The following is a 17,618-nucleotide window of genomic DNA, read 5'->3' on the forward strand; positions in this document are numbered from 1 at the left end:
AAACAGTGAACAAAAGACGTATGAGAAAAATGATACTCAGAATAATCAACTATAACAAACCAAAGGGCCACATCTGCATAAAGTTCAGAAGGCAGGAAGAGGAAAGAAAGATGGGCAAATGGAAACAAGGATCACCCCCCACCGCCCAAGGAGGAAGTAGTCAGAATGCTGTTACATTAAGGGAATTGCAACTCATTATCAAGACACAATATATGCATAAATTGTTGCATGGGAAACTATTTTGCTCTGAAAACTTCCACCTAAACCACAATAAAATAACCTACAAAAAATTAATTAAAATTAAAACCTGGACCAAACATCAGCTTTGAAATCAAGAGCTAAATTTGAAGGGCTAGAAGCAAGTAAAACCAAAGTCCTCAAAAATACAATCAATGAAGTCCATTTTTGTGACTCATTTCATTTTCTTAAGCTGCTGAGCCTGTGAAACTGGCTTAGCAAACTAGTGACTGGTACCTAAAAAACTAAAAGATGATAGGTACAGAGAAGTCCAAAAACCCATGTTGATGTTATTAAGTGCCATCAAGTTAGTTCCTACTGTATATAGTTTCTGAGGCTTTAAATCTTTGCAGGAATATAAAGTCTCATCTTTCTACCTTGAAGTGGCTGGTGGGCTTGAATGGCCACCGATCTTGTAGTTTGCAGTCCAGTGCTTATCATATGGAAGCATGGTGCTTCCCCCCAAATCACATAAGGTATGAAATAGAAAGGAACATTTAGATGAGAAAACGGTTTAATTAAAAAATAGAAACTACACAGGTCAACCGCAGCATGTCAGGTAAACAAAGTATCTCAATAAAACCCATGTATTGAGTATAGCAGAACAAACAGGGCAAAGTTATAAAAACATTCTAGCAGTAATACAACACCTTGAGGGAATTAGTAACTAGGTTTAGGACCACAATCTTGGGAAACTTTAGGTCACTTGGCACAACTGGTTTCTCCCTACAAGGAGTGAAGAATGAAGAAAATCAAAGACTGGAGGAATTAGTCCAAAAAGGAGTAATGGAACACACCACAGCCTCCACTACCCAGAGACCAGAAAACCAAGGTAAGATGGTGCCGCTATCAACCACTCACACTAGGACCACAGGCCATAGGCAGAATGGGAGAATAACATAGAAAAAATTTCAATCATAAAAAGACCAGATTTACTGGTTGGTCTGAAAGAAACTAGAACCCAGACAATACTCAGGACACCCTTAAATTCAGGAACTGAATCCACTCCCAGAGATCACCTTTCAGCCCTATAAAGTGAACAATAACACTATTGAAGTACATCTTCCTTGGAACAATTAAGCATATGAAATGAAAATGGCAGCATCTGCCCCAAAACAAAAGCTCTGAAGACAATCTTGAAAAGAAGGATGAATGGATATGGAGAACCCGGAAATACCAAATGAGCAGAGTGCTATTATATTATACTATTTACAACTATTGTTATGAAAAACAAAATATATATAGAAATTGTGGGCAGAAAACTAATGTACACTACAAATGTTCACCTAAACCACAATTTAAAAAGTAAACACCCAGTAGTAACTCCTCTATACTTCAACTTTATGTAAAATCAGTTTTGTAATTTTTATGAAGATAAAATCACCATTTAACATGACAAAAGTGCTCTGAAATGTTTCCTCTTCCATCTTGTTACCCATACATTTGCTTTACATAAATTTTGTACTGTTGAACTGAAAAAACACAAAATTTAATTGTGCCCAATGGTCTCATTTCCCAGGATCACATTCAGTTAAACAGCACAGCACTACACTGAACACTTACTGCAAATGCTGCATTTGTTTGAAGTCTTTAAGTTATGCTTTGCTTGCATTTCACTAAAAGCCCCAAGTTGAAAGCCAGTTGGATAAATTATAGCCTTCTTACAGGTATGACAAGTAAGGCTTGGGCAACACAGACCTCTTTAAATTCATACTGTTGCAATAAATGTAATGCTTATTTTAAACACCCTTAAGAAAATGGCAACAGCCAGGAACTAGAAACCTCTCCCAAGTACCTTATTTAACCTTCCCTTTGAGTAAACTCATGTATCTAATAAAAAGGCCTCAATAGAATGCTTATCTAAAAAATCATATTTAATCAATCTCTATCCAGCATGTGATGCCACATGCCCTTAGGATTACCAATGCCGACTATTTTACTTGTTCTATCTAAAACATGTTTATCACCATTTCCTTCACCAACTATACTGTTTCTACTTTTGTTGTTGTCAGGTGCCATCGAGTCGGAACCGACTCATAGCAACCCCATGCACAGCAGAACGAAACAATGCTCGATCCTGGGCCAACCTCACCACCACTGCCACCCCCGAGTCCATCAATGATGCCACCTGGCCGATCCATCTCGTTGGAGGTCTTCCTCTTTTTCTCTGACCCTCCACCCTACCCAGCATGACATCCTTCTCCAACGATTGTTTCCTCCGGACTACATGTCCAAAGTAGGAGAGATGAAGCTTAGCCATCCTGGCCTCCAAGGAGCACTCTGGCTGCACTTCTTCCAAAACAGATCTATTGGTTCTTTTGGCAGTCCATGGCACCCTCAGTATTCTCCTCCAACACCACAACTCAAAGGCATCAATTCTTCTACGATCCTGTTTATTCACTGTCCAGCTTTCGCATCCATATGAGGCTATTGAAAACACAATGGCCTGGGTCAGGCGCACCCTAGTCCTTCTACTTTTGGGTAGAACTAACTAAAAGCAATGGTATAAAAATAGTAAATAGTAAAGGATGGGCCAAATAATGAAATGCCTCCTGGGAAATTATAAACCTTGTGCTATAAAAGCCAGGTAACAATTATTTCAATGTTATATTCTTGGCTCTGGTTAGCTAAGTAATCTTAAAGTATTTAAAAGGTAATTAAAAAAACAAAAACCCTGATAATCACCTTTTGAGTAGCTTAAATTATAGATAATGCAATGGTAGAAGCCAAGCAAAAACCCAAATAAGGTTTGTTGTTGTTGTTAGGTGCTCTAACTCACAGCGACTCTATTTGTACAGAATTAAATACTACCTGCTCCTGCACTATCCTCACGATTGCTGTTTAAGGCAATTGTTGCTACCACTGTGGTCAGTCCATTTCATTGGGGGGTCTTCGTAGTTTTACAAGCATGACATTGCTTTCCAGGGACTGGTTCCTCCTGACAACATCCCAAAGTATGAGCAGTCTCACCATCATCACTTCCAGAGAGCATTACGACTGTTTTTTTGCAACATACTTTTTTTCTTTAACAGGCTGTGGCATATTTAATATTCTTCACCAACACCATAGGTTCAAAGGCATTAATTCTTTAGTCTTCCTTAGTCATTGTCCAGTTCTCACATACACATGTGATGATCGAAATACAAGGCTTGAGTCAGGTGCACCTTAGTCTTCAAAGTGAGATCTCTGCTTACTAACATTTTAAGTCTTTTGCAGCAAATTTGCCCAATGCAATCTGTTATTTGATTTCTTGGCTGCTATTTCCATGGGCATTGATTGTGGATCCATGTAAATAAGATTTAGTCACTGCAATCTATTCCGAGGAGTCCTGGTGTGGCTCTGTGGGCTAATGCGTCAGACTGCAGACTCATTTGAACTGCAAGGTCGGTGGTTCAAGCTCACCAGCTGTTCCTTGGAAACCCTATACAGGGTCACAATGGGTCAGAGTCAACTCGACGGCACTAACAACAACAACAATGTATTCCAAAAATGGTATGTTTTAGTAAAAAAGTCTTACAGATGAACAGGCACAATCAAAAAGCCTCCTTTGTTTTATGGTAGAATGAAAGTTTAGAAAATAGAGATAATAATACTTCCCAGCTATATTTGGATTCTGTGCTTCTACAGTCAATATAGAAAACTGGATGCCAAAGTTGATAAATATGTAAAAAAAAGGATGGTGTACCTATTATGCCAGTTCCCACCTCAAATACATTCACAAAAGGATTTCAGATCTTTCATTTAAACATTGAAGCAAGTATGATCCTAATTTAAAAACGAAACACAATCTCAAGTACTTTTTTTTTAACGTACTTATCTACTAGATTACACCAAGTGGAAACCAATTCCTCAATAACATTAATAACTCAGATTCAGAGCAACAGTTGGGTAAATTGTAATTTTTTTATTGGAAAACAAATATACAACTTGGAATGGATTTGAGGCAAATTGTGCCATAAGCAGATTTTCTTTAAGTGGCTAAACAAAGTTTAAAAAGCAAGTAACAATAAAAGAAAATGTTTCTGGTACAGGACCAGCAGTACAAAAAAATAGTGTACGAGTACCTGGATAATACACCCGTTTTGCAATAGTGCAACTTTAAGTACATATTGTTGACTGTCCAAAGTCCACGCAGAGTTACAACTCCACACTTCAACAACAACATGCTGACAGTTCCTAAAGAAAACTACTTAAAAAAAGGCATAACCCAGATGTTCCCTCATTTGACCAACTCCATCTAAGTTTAGATGTGCAGAAGGGCTTAGATATATCCAGAGTAAGCCACATGCAACATGTTACTTGATCAATTTTCTAAAATAAGGTTTCAGGACAATGACAGTAAGATAAGGGAAGAAAACATGGAGGAATGAAGTCCTAATTACTATACATGCATATTCTTTTGACAGTAAAGGGAAACCTTTTACAGATAAGTTACAAACAAAGAAAAGGCAAATAAACAATTTTGTACAAGAAATTTAACACATTCTGTACAATGTCTTCACTTTGCTGTCATCATTTGTACAAACTCTGAAAAAGAAGTACATGAAAAGTTAAGTCAATGACCAGACTGATAAATTCAACCACATTTACACAATTGCTAAATGATCTTCATTTCCTCAGAATTTTAATATAGAATAGAAGAAAACTAGTTCACAGTCAATGTTGCAGTCTTATAAACTTTAGATTTAGGATTATTAATGCAGAAACTACATTAAATAATACTTTAGATAAGCTTTTAGAATTACAAGGAACATTCTCTAATTTCAAGTCTGTTAAGGCATAATATTGTAATCTTACAATATTTAGTTTTTAGAATATTAGGCTGCTTTCTAAATCAAGTAAGTAAGTTATTATCATGAAAACTCTAAGTGAAAAGTATAAGGAAAAGTTTTCACTGGAAATCCTTTCTATTTCCAAATGCCTTACATTCAATGCTATGACCATGCGAAAGTGTATAGCTTTTGAATTTGACCATAGTAAAGTTTCAAAATAAAGCCAATTACAGGCAACAGAGGTCCAATGGGAAAAGAAAGTCACCTTAATTTCATTTGAGGGATAGGAAAATTAGCTTGAAGTTTTTAGGGTTTTTTCCCCCGCAAATAGTTTCATAATCCTTACAGAAACTAACAAGATTGCTTTTGCAGTTTGGAGTACTATCTTCTCAAACTGTAACATGCACACAAATCACTGAAGAATCTTATAAAATGTGGAATCTAGGTCTAAGGATGGGGTCCTGGTGTGGCGCTATGAATTAATGTGCTGGACTGCAATGTCAGTTTGGACTTGGCAAGGTCAGCTGTTCAAGCTCACCAGCCACTCCTTGGAAACCGTATACAGACAGGGTTGAAACCAACTCGACAGCACTTAACAATAACAACAACAAGGTCTAAATATAAGAACTGACAGAAAACATTTCTAATAAATTTCTTGGGTGGCAGTAGTGCTGTTGCCTGGTCTGTAGACAATATTCTGAATAGCAGGTTAGTAAATGCGAAAAACTAAGTATCTTAATTTGGGGGGGGGGGGGGGGGGGTTGTCAGTAATTTAACCTACCAGCTTCCTATAAGTTATCTCTAAACTCAAAATTAAAGCATGAACTGAGGTAATGAGTTACCTTCATAGTTTACTTGACCATCGCCATCAATATCTGCTTCCCTGATCATTTCATCAACCTCTTCATCTGTTAACTTCTCTCCAAGGTTTGTCATCACGTGACGAAGTTCTGCCGCACTAATATAGCCATTGCCATCCTAGAAAAAGTTCAATAAGATGCCATGAGTAAAATTATACTTGGAATGAAGTTTAGTAAGTTCACCAGAGTTCACATTAAGGAGGAAAATATACTTTGGGAATACAAACTAATTAAAGGAAATCTTCAAATAGCTGACACACTAGCAAAATGTCACTGACAGCCAAGCAAAATGCCCTAAAGTTTAAATAATTAAAAGTCAAATGATGCCTTCTGCCACAAGATTAACATCAGTATACATGTTATGAGGAACTCAAGTATCTACTGATGTTTTAAAAGAATTCTTAAGAACTCTGCTTTATGAAAAATATAAAGTTCTCAAAGAAGCCTGTTGTCTTGATCACATCCTCAAATTAAAAATGAATACATTCAGTCTTTGAATACCTACCTTATCAAACACACGGAATGCTTCTCTAATTTCTTCTTCACTGTCTGTGTCTTTCATTTTTCTTGCCATCATTGTCAGAAATTCTGGGAAGTCAATTGTGCCATTACCTGAAACGGTAGTTAAAACATTAACACAGAATTCAGATGTCACATTTTTAACGGCCCTCCTTCCACAAATTATAGACTTACCATCAGCATCTACTTCATTAATCATGTCCTGTAATTCTGCTTCTGTGGGATTCTGCCCAAGAGACCTCATTACAGTTCCCAATTCCTTTGTTGTTATAGTTCCATCACCATCCTTGTCAAATAGTGAAAAAGCTTCTTTGAATTCTGTTTGAGGTGACGGGAGGGAATATAATTCAAATTTACAGGTTAGCAATAATAATAATAAAAAAATCTCCTAAATGAAATATACTAATCAACTCTTAAAGGAAAGAATATGGAGATAGCACCTGAAAAGAGATCGACTCCTGAAGGGTTAGGTTAGAAAATCTTACAATAATAACATCTTTTGCTAATCATGCTAGTAAATGCTCATACTGATTTGCCAGGGAGTTTTTCATCTAAATTTTACATGGAACTCCAACATCTAAACCAAATAAAGTGAAATCATTTCAGACTGAAAAGAACTGAAGCCCCAAATTATAGTTGTCTCTAATATCCCTAAAAGCTGCTCAGTGAAACATAGTTTAAAATTACAGATCTAACTCACAACAGAAAAATAACTGCATCGGTACCATATGCATGTCTATAGAGTAACTATACTATTAATTTGTTTTATACTTAAAAGTCAACCTCAAAGGTTAAAATTATGTTCTAAATCAATCACTAAACAAAAAACTTTAAACTTCAGAACAGTATATACAATAGACTAGTTTTCTTTTCTAGAAGGTTGGAGAACGGACTGTCACCAAATAACCTATGTTAACACTGAGCTGATCAAAACATGAGTATGTTTTAATTAAGAGCTTTATCACTGATAAAAATATGTAACTTTCTTTAAAATATAAAACCCAAGTCTATAAAAGAATGAAATAACATATTGCTGCTTAAGCTCTCTTAAGACCTTATAAAATTATGTTGTTTCAGATTCACCACTCTATTTAATAAAGGCAAATTATATAAATTATATGAATAGTTGGCTAGAAAACTCAATCACTATTATCACTATTTCTATTCAAAATAAACAGCAGAAAAATAGAAGGCAATTAACAGTAAGAATTCTGGAGTTCAGACTACTTGGCTTCTTCATTTGCTTTACAAACAGAGAAACTAAAAGCAGATTAAATTTGGAAGAATATTTGTTGTTCTTAAATGCTGACTCATAGCAACCCTGTATAGGGTTTCTAAGGAGTAGTTGGTGGGTTTGAACCAACTACCCTGCAATTAGCAGTCCAGTGCTTACATTATAGTAGTCACACCAGGACTCTGAATAAGAATATACCAATGAGTTAACAATAAAGCTAGTACTTTCCAAGTAAGGCACTTTCTAAAAGATATTAAGACCCTATCAACAAGTAAACACAAATGCAGTTCCAAAGTTGACAGGACCATTAAGCTTTTCTAATAGCGTAGTGGTTACGAATCGGGCTGTGAACCTTAAGGTCAGCGGTTCGAAACTACCAGCCGCTCCGCGGGAGAAAGATGAGGCTTTCTACTCCCGTAAAGATTTACACCCTCGGAAACCCTGTACAGGGTCGCTATGGGTCAGAACCGACTCGACGGCACTTAACAACAACAACAACAATATCGCTATACATGCATGTGTACATCTGAGACATGTTTAAGAAATGGCATACCTTCTCTTATAGACCAAGGTCAGCTCTTCCCTGTCAGTCTAACCCTACTCTATTCCATAAATATTCCATTTTCATTCCATCTACTATCTTTCTCCCTGGGTTCAAAATATACTTCCCCTGATTTTGTTCCTCTGCATATAAGAAATCTTTGTCTCTTGTTGTTAGGTGCCATTGTGTCAGTTATGACCCATAGCGACCCCGTATAGGGTTTCTGAAGAGCAGCTGGTAGGTTTGAACTGCCAACCTTACAGTTCAAACTGACCTTGCAGTCCAGCATATTATCCTTCAGCGCCACATCAGGACTCGGCCTACAACTCAATTCAAATCCCTAACTATATTTTAAGTGCTTGCTCTTTACTCTTCCCCAATCTTTCAACGGAACCACCATATTCCTCTCTCCATCAATGCACTGTTAAAATGACTTCTGGATAAAGCCTACCAGCAGCTGAAATATTTGAGCATATTATGCCATATGGTCAAAAATTTATGTAACTTGATGGTCTGAGTCTAAAAATCCTAGTTTTACTGCCCAGGTTTTTCATATTTTAAATGAGGAGAATAGTACCTACTTCTAAGCTTAAGAATTACCAGGAAAAAGATTACTTCATTTTTTTAACAGTATCCAACTACACTGAAAAACTCTCAAACTTCCCTTGGCTTTCCTAATAGTACTGGGCTTTCTCCAATTTTACATCAAAGGCGTTTACTCCAGACTCTTACATGTATATGTAAGCTAAACTTCATACCCTCTTCTCTCCCTGACCATTTCATCTATGGCCCCTTCGCAATGAAGATTTCTTCTCTTTTAGTCTACTCATCTCACCTTTATTTCTGGTTGCCTAAAGGTTATCTCCAGGGTCCTGGCGTGGCGCTGTGGGGGTTAATGCACCAGACTGCAAAGCCACGTGAACTGCAAGATGGGCAGTTCAAGCTCACCAGTTGCTCCTCGGAAACCCTATATAGGGTTGGAACCGACTGGACAGCACTTAACAACAACAAAGGTTATTGCCCTCTGGCTGACTTTTAAGACAACTGAAAATGAATTCTACATGCTTCAGCAACAAATCCTAGGGATTCAGGCAAACTTACTAGTAAGTAGTTAATAGTAGGTCAACAGTAAGCAGTTTGTTCATAGAAACTCACCTGTTTATTAAAAACAGAAGCTTAGTACCAAACAGTTGACCTTACAAAAAGAGAAGGTAATTCTAACAGACAAAAGTAGATCAGAGAAAACCTCACCTATAAACAGAATCTGATGAAGACATTTCCATTTTATTCTGGTTTCTTTTTTTACATAGGATGTAAACTATTTTCTAGAAATATATAAACAATTGGTGTTTGAACACACAGCATCTAACACCTAATGATGTACACTACAAGGAAATAAAAGTATTTAGAGTATATTTACATTTCATTCCTGCTATAAAGCATTATAAAGGAGCTCTGGTAACGCAGTGGTTACGAATTGGGCTGCGAACCACGAAGTCAGCAGTTTGAAACTAACAGCTGTTCGGCAGGAGAAAGATGAGGCTTTCTGCTCCCGTAAAGATTTACAGCCTCGGAAAACCTATACAGGGTCGCTATGAGTTGGAACTGACTCCACGGCACGTAACACAAACAACATAAAGCATTTAAGCCACAGAAACCTAACACTATCATTATTTGCAAAAATTTTTGATTTTTCAATGCTTGCTATTACACTGATTTAATTTAAAGCCAAATTCAGGAAGATTCATGGTATATACAAGTTCTAAATTTCAAGAAAGTTGTACATTTAAAAAAAAAACCTAACCCTTAAAAATGTTTGATGAATAAGTGAAAAGCAGTAGATAAACCTAAGCTTTAAGTGATTTTATTTGGTTTTACACTTGTTAGATTTTTAAGTTTCTTGACATTTAGAATTCATAAATAAACTACACCATGCACCTTTCCAAGAAATGAACAAATGGAATATTTTAAATGTTAAGGTTTATTCCATATTTGTTTCTTTTTTTTTTACACTTTGTTAGTAAGTGCCATCAAATCAGTTCTGACTCAGTACACCCTCTATAGGGTTTCTGATGCTTTACATCTTTGCGAGTGCAGAAAGCCTCATCTTTCATCAGCGCATTTTTACACTAAAGGGCCAAAAATAACTTTGAAACAAGACTAATTCCCGAAGTACAATTTAAATTCACGTGACTTTATTTATAGTCTTCAGTATTTCAGAACTAGTATAACTTTAAGTACAACAAAAAGAAACAAACAAATTCACCACTGTTAGGCTATTTCCACTCACACAACCCTATAAGACAGAGTAGCATCACACCATAAAAACACCTAATTCTACAGAGTAATTCCAGGAATAATTTGACATGAACTTAAGAGTCAAAGCCTAAATACATAATACCAAACATTACAGAAAAAACAGCTATCTGTCAAATAAATTTATAAGATTAAGAGACCTCTTTAAGATCCATGCAAGCTGTGTCCAAGTTGAAACAGCCATAAAAATCATACTATTACTCAAGATTTATGTATTAGTTATCTCAATACCCTTTTTTCCTACACAAATTTGTCGTTTTATCAAAGTAGGTTATCAGGAAACAATTACAACAAAAGAAAAACCAAATGCCCGTTTAGGAACTTCTATTTATTTTTCAATTCTGAAGTTGATTAAATCATGAAATGATCATCTATCACCCTTTGTTAGCACTATGTAATTGTTGCTACAAAATCAGTAAGGCTAATGTTTTCTATCAAGCAAGTTTTATCTCTACAACAGACATTCTAAGTTTAATAAAGGTTTTAAAACACATAGTTTTAAAAGAGAAAGTTCTTGTACTTTTTTTTATCAGGTTTCCCAAAGCCACTAACTAATGACATCACACTGCAGCAATCTAACTATAGTGATGTTACATTGTTCACTGCTCTTTAAAACCTCATAATAAAAACTCATTAGAGATAACAGTAACTTCACAGGTATGTTTTTCCCCCTAGTTTAAACCATTTGCTATTTGTAGAATTTCTAAAGAAATCTGTAGTTACCATATTTTAAAAAGCTGTTTGTTTCCTTTTTAACAATTTGGACAAACACAATGGTATATTGGTCACCAGCAATAACAATTAAACCAGGTTAACTGAAGAAAAAAACTACTTTCATTTCCCCTCAAAAGTAGATATCAAAAATACAACAAATTAGTAAGGAAGGGTTTGGGGAAAAAGATAGATGAAGTCTTAGGAGTTCTAGAACATTTTACTATTATCATGCATCTATCTCTATGGAGATGAAATGTATTCATTCAAAAAATATTTACTTAGTCCTTACTGTGTAGACACACCAAAGATATACAACAGGGAACAAAAAGATATATCTGATCTCACAGGGCTTATGTTTTAGTAGCACAGAAGCTTGCTACTAAAAAAATGTCTAAAAGGTCGCAAAAACCTGGGTATATGGAGCAGCTCTGAAGCAATCTATGGTCTAGAAAAAGATAATAGAGCTTTCTTCCACTCCCACAGGAAGGTAATGAAAAGATCAACTTTATCTTATAGCAAATATTCCAGTAAACTAATTAATCTTCAAATATTCTCTATTTTCAAACAGTTGTATGTGTTTAGGGAGTGGTAGTGAATAGTAACTATATGATGGGTGCCTTGAAAAATCCATCTTCTATTCCAATGAATATGCTGTGCACAGGAGGGACAACCACCTGACTGAATATATCAAGAAATGTCAGAAGGGAAAACAGGTATAGTATACAGGATCAGAGTTTAAGATCAGAAATATTAAATGATCCAAGTCAGTTCCTGAAGGGAAGTCACTATATAAAAGAAAATAGTTCAGATAGTTTTGCATTTCACTGATAAAACAATATATGAGCAAAGAGACCATTTCAAGAACTCTGCTTGACTGCTGCAATACACCTTATATATGCAATGTACCAACTCAAGAAAACAAACCCCAGGTTTATGTTAACTTCAGACAAGTGAAAATGAAAACTGTTTAATTAAATACTAAGAGCTTTATATTTTATAGTATTATTCAATAATTATTTTTGTAATAGATATTTGAGAAGACCAGTGATTTCTGGTTCTTTCCAACTTTATACCAATGGCTTCAAAAAGTTCGCAGAAAGGTAGAGTTAAAAGACAGTGGAATATTTCCACAAACTTTTTCAAGTCTCCTTGTATTTATCAGAGGGAGAGGTGGAAGGGAGGCAGCTTGCTTTAAATAAGACTATTGTGTTCCAATTGGGCTTCTTGGTTTTCTACAGCATGAAAAAATGCATAAGCTTTTCAGCATCTATCCAACCCCTTCCTTGCCTACTGGGAAAACTTTGACAGTTTTTGATGCTTGTGCTAGTAGAATAAAACTCTTTAAAGAACCTTCCGCAGAGTTCAAGAGATTTGCAACACAGTAATTTAAAAAAAAAAAAAAAAAAAAAAGGGCAGCTCTGACATGTTAATGATAACCAGTCATTTAAAATTATTAAAATAAAACCAAGTTTACTGTTTACTGATAATGGCATAAGACTGCATGACATCAGGTTTTACCTAATAATTTCACAAACCAAAGGAAACAAAATTAGCCAATATTATTAAGCTCACATTTCAGAATCAAGTTTATCTACTCACTTGACAAAGCAGGGTTACTATATTACATATATATTGTTATCATCTATAAATTAATAATCTCATTCAAGTATGTCATTTTGAGGTAGACTTAAATTATAATGATATTCAATTGGTATAAACTAGCAAAGTATTCCCACTCACCCGCAATCTGCTCTTCAGTCAGTTGGTCAGCCTACAAAGATACAAAGAGATCAAAGAGATAGATAAGTGCCTCAGGTGTAGATTAGCAGTTGCAAAAAATCTATTTTTAAAACTTTCAAGATTCACTGGCTATCATAAACTTCATTAACAATTCTAACTAGTAGCAGCAAACACAATGGGGCTGCATATGCACACATCTATTTTATCTCCAAAGTTAAACTATCTTGACCCCCAAGTTTTAAGATACACAAATATTTCCTAACTTTTAAAACTCTAAAATTATTTATACACCATTGAAAATAATCACATCTGGAATACTAGACAGTTTTTACTGGAGTTGTTAATCTGCTGATTAAGGCTAGGAAAGTATGCGATAGAAACACTGATCCCATCCTCAAAGATAAATTTAGATCAATTCCAAGTCACTATTTTCCAGAAATCTCAACTCAAACAATGTAAATGTTGGTTGTTGCTGCCCAATCACCGACCTTGTGGTTCAAACTGACCCTGTGGTCTAGTGCTTAATCTTAAACCTACAGCGCCACACCAGGACTTCAAATTAATATTTGTTGTTGTTGTTCATATTAAAGGCCACTGAGTCAGTTCTGACTCATAGTAACCCTAGATAGTAATTCTAAAGACATGGAGAGCTTGAACCACACTGCCCTTTGCATTTCAAATCGAAAGGGCCACGAATTCAAAATCATCCCACTAAAGACTAGACATTATCTCTTTGACTTTAATGTTGCATTCCCAAACCTAACAACAAAAAAGTAAGCTGTTATGTCGTGTTCCAGTTGCTCTGTATTTTTGAAACCCTAGAGTAAGTCTAAGGTTTATGATGCTTCTACTAGCACATGGAGAACTACTTAGTTTTGCTTTTTAAAAGAATTATTTGCAGGCATTTGCTAAAACCTGTTACATGCGTTCTTCTTACTCAAACTTCACAAGAGTCCTATAATGGCATTATTATCCTCAATTTTATAAACGCAGAGACTCAGGTTAAATTTCAGTGGTGACAGGGAGGGGGGTATAAAATTAGTAACTAATTGAGCTAGGATAAGTACTAAGGTGTGAGACACATCCCCAATGCCTGTAAGCTTTAAATTCACATCACCATGGTAGATATATGAATACGCTTGCAAATACTAAGCTCCCTTTCTCTTGGGGTCTTCACCTTTGGACATTTAACTGCTTTACTATGTAAACATACCCTTTAGATTAACTGCTTATGTGTCTTAGAAGCCCTGTATATGGAATAAACTCCATAGCAATGGGTTTGAATTTTTGGTTTGCCAAACAATAGCCTATCTAAAATTCTTCTCACATGGGAATCCAGTGTACTATGTTTAATTCAATTATTTGTAGGCAAAATAAAAACCAAATGTTGCCCATTTTCATTCTTTTTAAACAAATACATCCGTATGAAGGGAAACACCTTAATGTAGAATAGCATCACATTTTCTCTAGGGGGCAGCATGAGAAAATTTGAGAATGAACCCAGAAAGTAGAAGTTCCTTTCCCTGCTCAATTCTGATTTGACCACAATGCAAATGGAATTTGTTTCTATTCAAACAAAAAAACAAAAGCCTGATAACCTAAAAACCAATAAAATAATTTAAGTTCAATATACAAAATAATCTACTTTTATCCCTATAATACCACCGAAGTGTTTGGTATAAAGTCAGTCATACATAGATTGTTTTTCCTAGGAATAAAATATAAAATCTAGTAAATCAACTGAGTTGTTGCTTTGCTATAATAAAGAATTAGGAATCCTTGGGTGGTGCAAATGGTTAACATGGGAGACTATTAACAGAAAGTTTAAAGGTTCAAGTCTACCCAGAGGCACCTGGGAGCAAAGTCCAGGCAATGTACTTCAGAAAAATCAGCCGTTTAAAACCCAATGGTGCACAGTTCTACTGACACACATGGGGTTCATACCATGAGTTCAAGTTGACTCAGGCAACTAGTTTTTACTAGACAGAAGATTTACTTCTAGAATGATTCCATTTTGCAGTTGTTTCATCATTTCTGAGTGAAGAGCAACATAGCATAGTAGGGGGGAAGGGGAGCATGATCTTTTGAGTCATAACTGGGCTGGTATCCCAGCTCTGCCACTTAAGTAGCTGAGTGACCTTGGAAATGCTACTCAAACTCTCACAGTCGACTTCATTTGTAACACAGGAAAGAGTTCTATAGTGCTGGGTCACACTGTGCAGATGTGAGAATCCATGTAAAGGGTAGTCCAAAAAGTATTATTTTATATAAAGTAACTAGTCAAAGAATCTATAATCTGTTATATATCAACCTGCTTAGTTCAAGTTTCACACAAAAGGGAGACAATCCTGGCATTATGAAGTCCCAGATTACTTTTATAGCAAGTCAACTTTGTTTTAAGAGGAGAAAAGCTTAGTTGCACATACTATTAACACAAGTGCACCCCAAGGACAGATGCAGCAGGTAAAATCTGTTTGGGTATATTTTGATAGGCTAAATATGTAACAATTAACTATTAAAGCCACCTTTAAAATTATCCAATTTTGCTAAGAAAGTCTCACAATCTTCTTGTCCAGTACTATCAACAGATGAGCTAAACACAGGGGAGACTCTCTTCTTACTCATACAGTCTAAAAGCTCTACTCAGTTTTACTTGTAAAGTTTAAAAAATTAAAACAGGATGCAAAATCACCTACTTCCCAGTAAGCAATTTTTTTTTAAATTGGAGAAGTTTTATGTATTTATAGATCCAGACTTCAAAGTTTAAAAAGAAACAACCAGCATCATTTGGATTAGTCTACTAAAAGTAAGAGCACAAGACTCAAGTATTCTTAATCTGTAAGCCTTTTCCGACTATCCATTGCCCCTTCGTCAGTTCCCACTCACAGCTATCCTATATTACAGAAACCCCATAGAGTTTCCTTAGGCTGTAGTACTTATTAAGAGCAGTTTGCCAAACCGTTTCCCTTCAGTGTGGCTGGTGGATTCGAACTGCTGGCTTTTCCATTAACAGTCGAGAGCTCTAACCACTGCAGTAGCAAGGACTCCTTTTTCCAAGAGGCAAATACATTTTATTGTTATTTCTGTCCATGGAGAGTGCCATTTTTTTAGTAGAACCACAAGAATTATACTTTTGGGAAAACTCATGCTCATTAACATGTGTGTTTATCTCAGTAAAGTGAAGACTAATTCACTGGAGAGATGACTAGTAATTCTAATTCCCTTACTTCTGCAACTACCGATCCATCATTTGCTTCCTACTTCTCTTGTCAAATCAGAGAAAACTTCCAGCATTGGAATTCTCAGGTTCCAACCCAGTACTACGGAGTTCTGGTAGCGTAGTGGTTGCGAATCAGGCTGCTTAGCCTCAAGGTAGGCAGTTCGAAGTTCCACCGGAGAAAAATGAGGCTTTCTGCTCCCATAAAGATTTGCAGCCTCGGAAACCCTGTGCAGGGTCACTATGAGTCGGGAATCGACACCACGGTACTTAACAACAACAACCCTAGTACTGGTGTGGCACTGTGGGTTAATGCGCTGGACTATAATGTCCGTCTGAACCGAAAGGTTGGCGGTTCAAGCTCACCAGCTGCTCCTTGGAAACCCCATAAAGGGTTTGCTATGGGCCAGAACCGACTCGATGGCACTCAACAACAACCCTAGTACTACTACTGATTTAGATTCTGCAATGTTAAAATGAACGTGTATGTATCTATTGAACATTTCTTATAAGAACTCCTAGGTCTACAGCCTTGAAATGGAACATAAAACTGCTATGCTTCATCCTTTCCTTTCAGTTTATTCTTTCAAGTGCTTAATATTTAAATACAACCAAGGCTTCTTGTGTAAAAACTTTCAAATTCTACAGTTATTTCAGTAGGGTAAAAGATACCTTTAATTCTGACAAAACAGCACCTTAATGCTGACAAAACAGCACTTAATGCATCTTGGATTAAAAAAGGCAACAACAATGCAGTAAGACTTCATTTAAAACGTCCACCTTTATTACAGACCTAATTTGATCATTCTAGGGGAAGGCAGACTACTTTTCCAACTACCCATTGCCAAACCTTTCTACTAACCAAATTTTAATACAGCCAAAGCTTATTTTTTGATTTTCTGAGTTTACTAGAACGCCTGCAGTTTAATGGAATGATTATTTGTACTCAAATGACAAATTTTTCTCTCTATGCATGTTTTGCTTATCTACGTTCCCTGGCTTCAAGTCTTCTAGAAGCAATTCTTTCAATGAGCAAAATGACTACAAGTAAACCTAAGAGCTACATGAGCAATCTCGTCCCACTTTAAATAAATTTTTATTTCCTGAAATTGCATCCAGATTTAGTCTCAGTGTTATAATTATACTTAAAGAGTTACTGAAGAACAGTTTCTAAATTAGTTAATGCAGACTGTCCACTGAATAAAATGACCTAAAATCCCTAATTTAGTACACTAAAGATGCAAACAACAACACTGCCAGATCACCTCGAAAGTGTCTAAATACTGTCAAGAAAATCTAGTCAAGTCATATCAGAACTGATTAGAAAAAAAACTCTTCATCTAACAAGTTGAAATTTTGCCCAACAATTGGAATATCGATCACATGTCTATAATATGCACCCAGTTTCTTGCTAAGTAAATTACACCAGATATTCAAATTCAAGATAATTTAAAATATCAAAATGAAA

The 17,618-nt window shown here is 35.8% G+C and overlaps 1 protein-coding gene across 1 annotated transcript in view; it reads right to left on the bottom strand.

The window, feature by feature from the left end:
• Positions 1 to 4,121: 4,121 nt before the first annotated feature.
• CALM2 (calmodulin 2 (phosphorylase kinase, delta)) overlaps positions 4,122 to 17,618 on the bottom strand; it is a 15,107-nt gene continuing 1,610 nt past the window's right edge. Inside the window, exons 2-6 of the mRNA XM_006839429.1 lie at positions 12,934 to 12,964; positions 6,563 to 6,706; positions 6,375 to 6,481; positions 5,852 to 5,987; positions 4,122 to 4,764 (exon numbers count right to left, since the gene is read on the bottom strand). Coding sequence (XP_006839492.1) covers positions 4,736 to 4,764; positions 5,852 to 5,987; positions 6,375 to 6,481; positions 6,563 to 6,706; positions 12,934 to 12,964 — 447 coding nt within the window. The 3' untranslated portion in view covers positions 4,122 to 4,735. The remainder of the gene's footprint in view (positions 4,765 to 5,851; positions 5,988 to 6,374; positions 6,482 to 6,562; positions 6,707 to 12,933; positions 12,965 to 17,618) is intronic.

This window comes from Chrysochloris asiatica, unplaced genomic scaffold, assembly GCF_000296735.1.
Source record: "Chrysochloris asiatica unplaced genomic scaffold, ChrAsi1.0 scaffold00024, whole genome shotgun sequence".
Taxonomy (NCBI): domain Eukaryota; kingdom Metazoa; phylum Chordata; class Mammalia; order Afrosoricida; family Chrysochloridae; genus Chrysochloris; species Chrysochloris asiatica.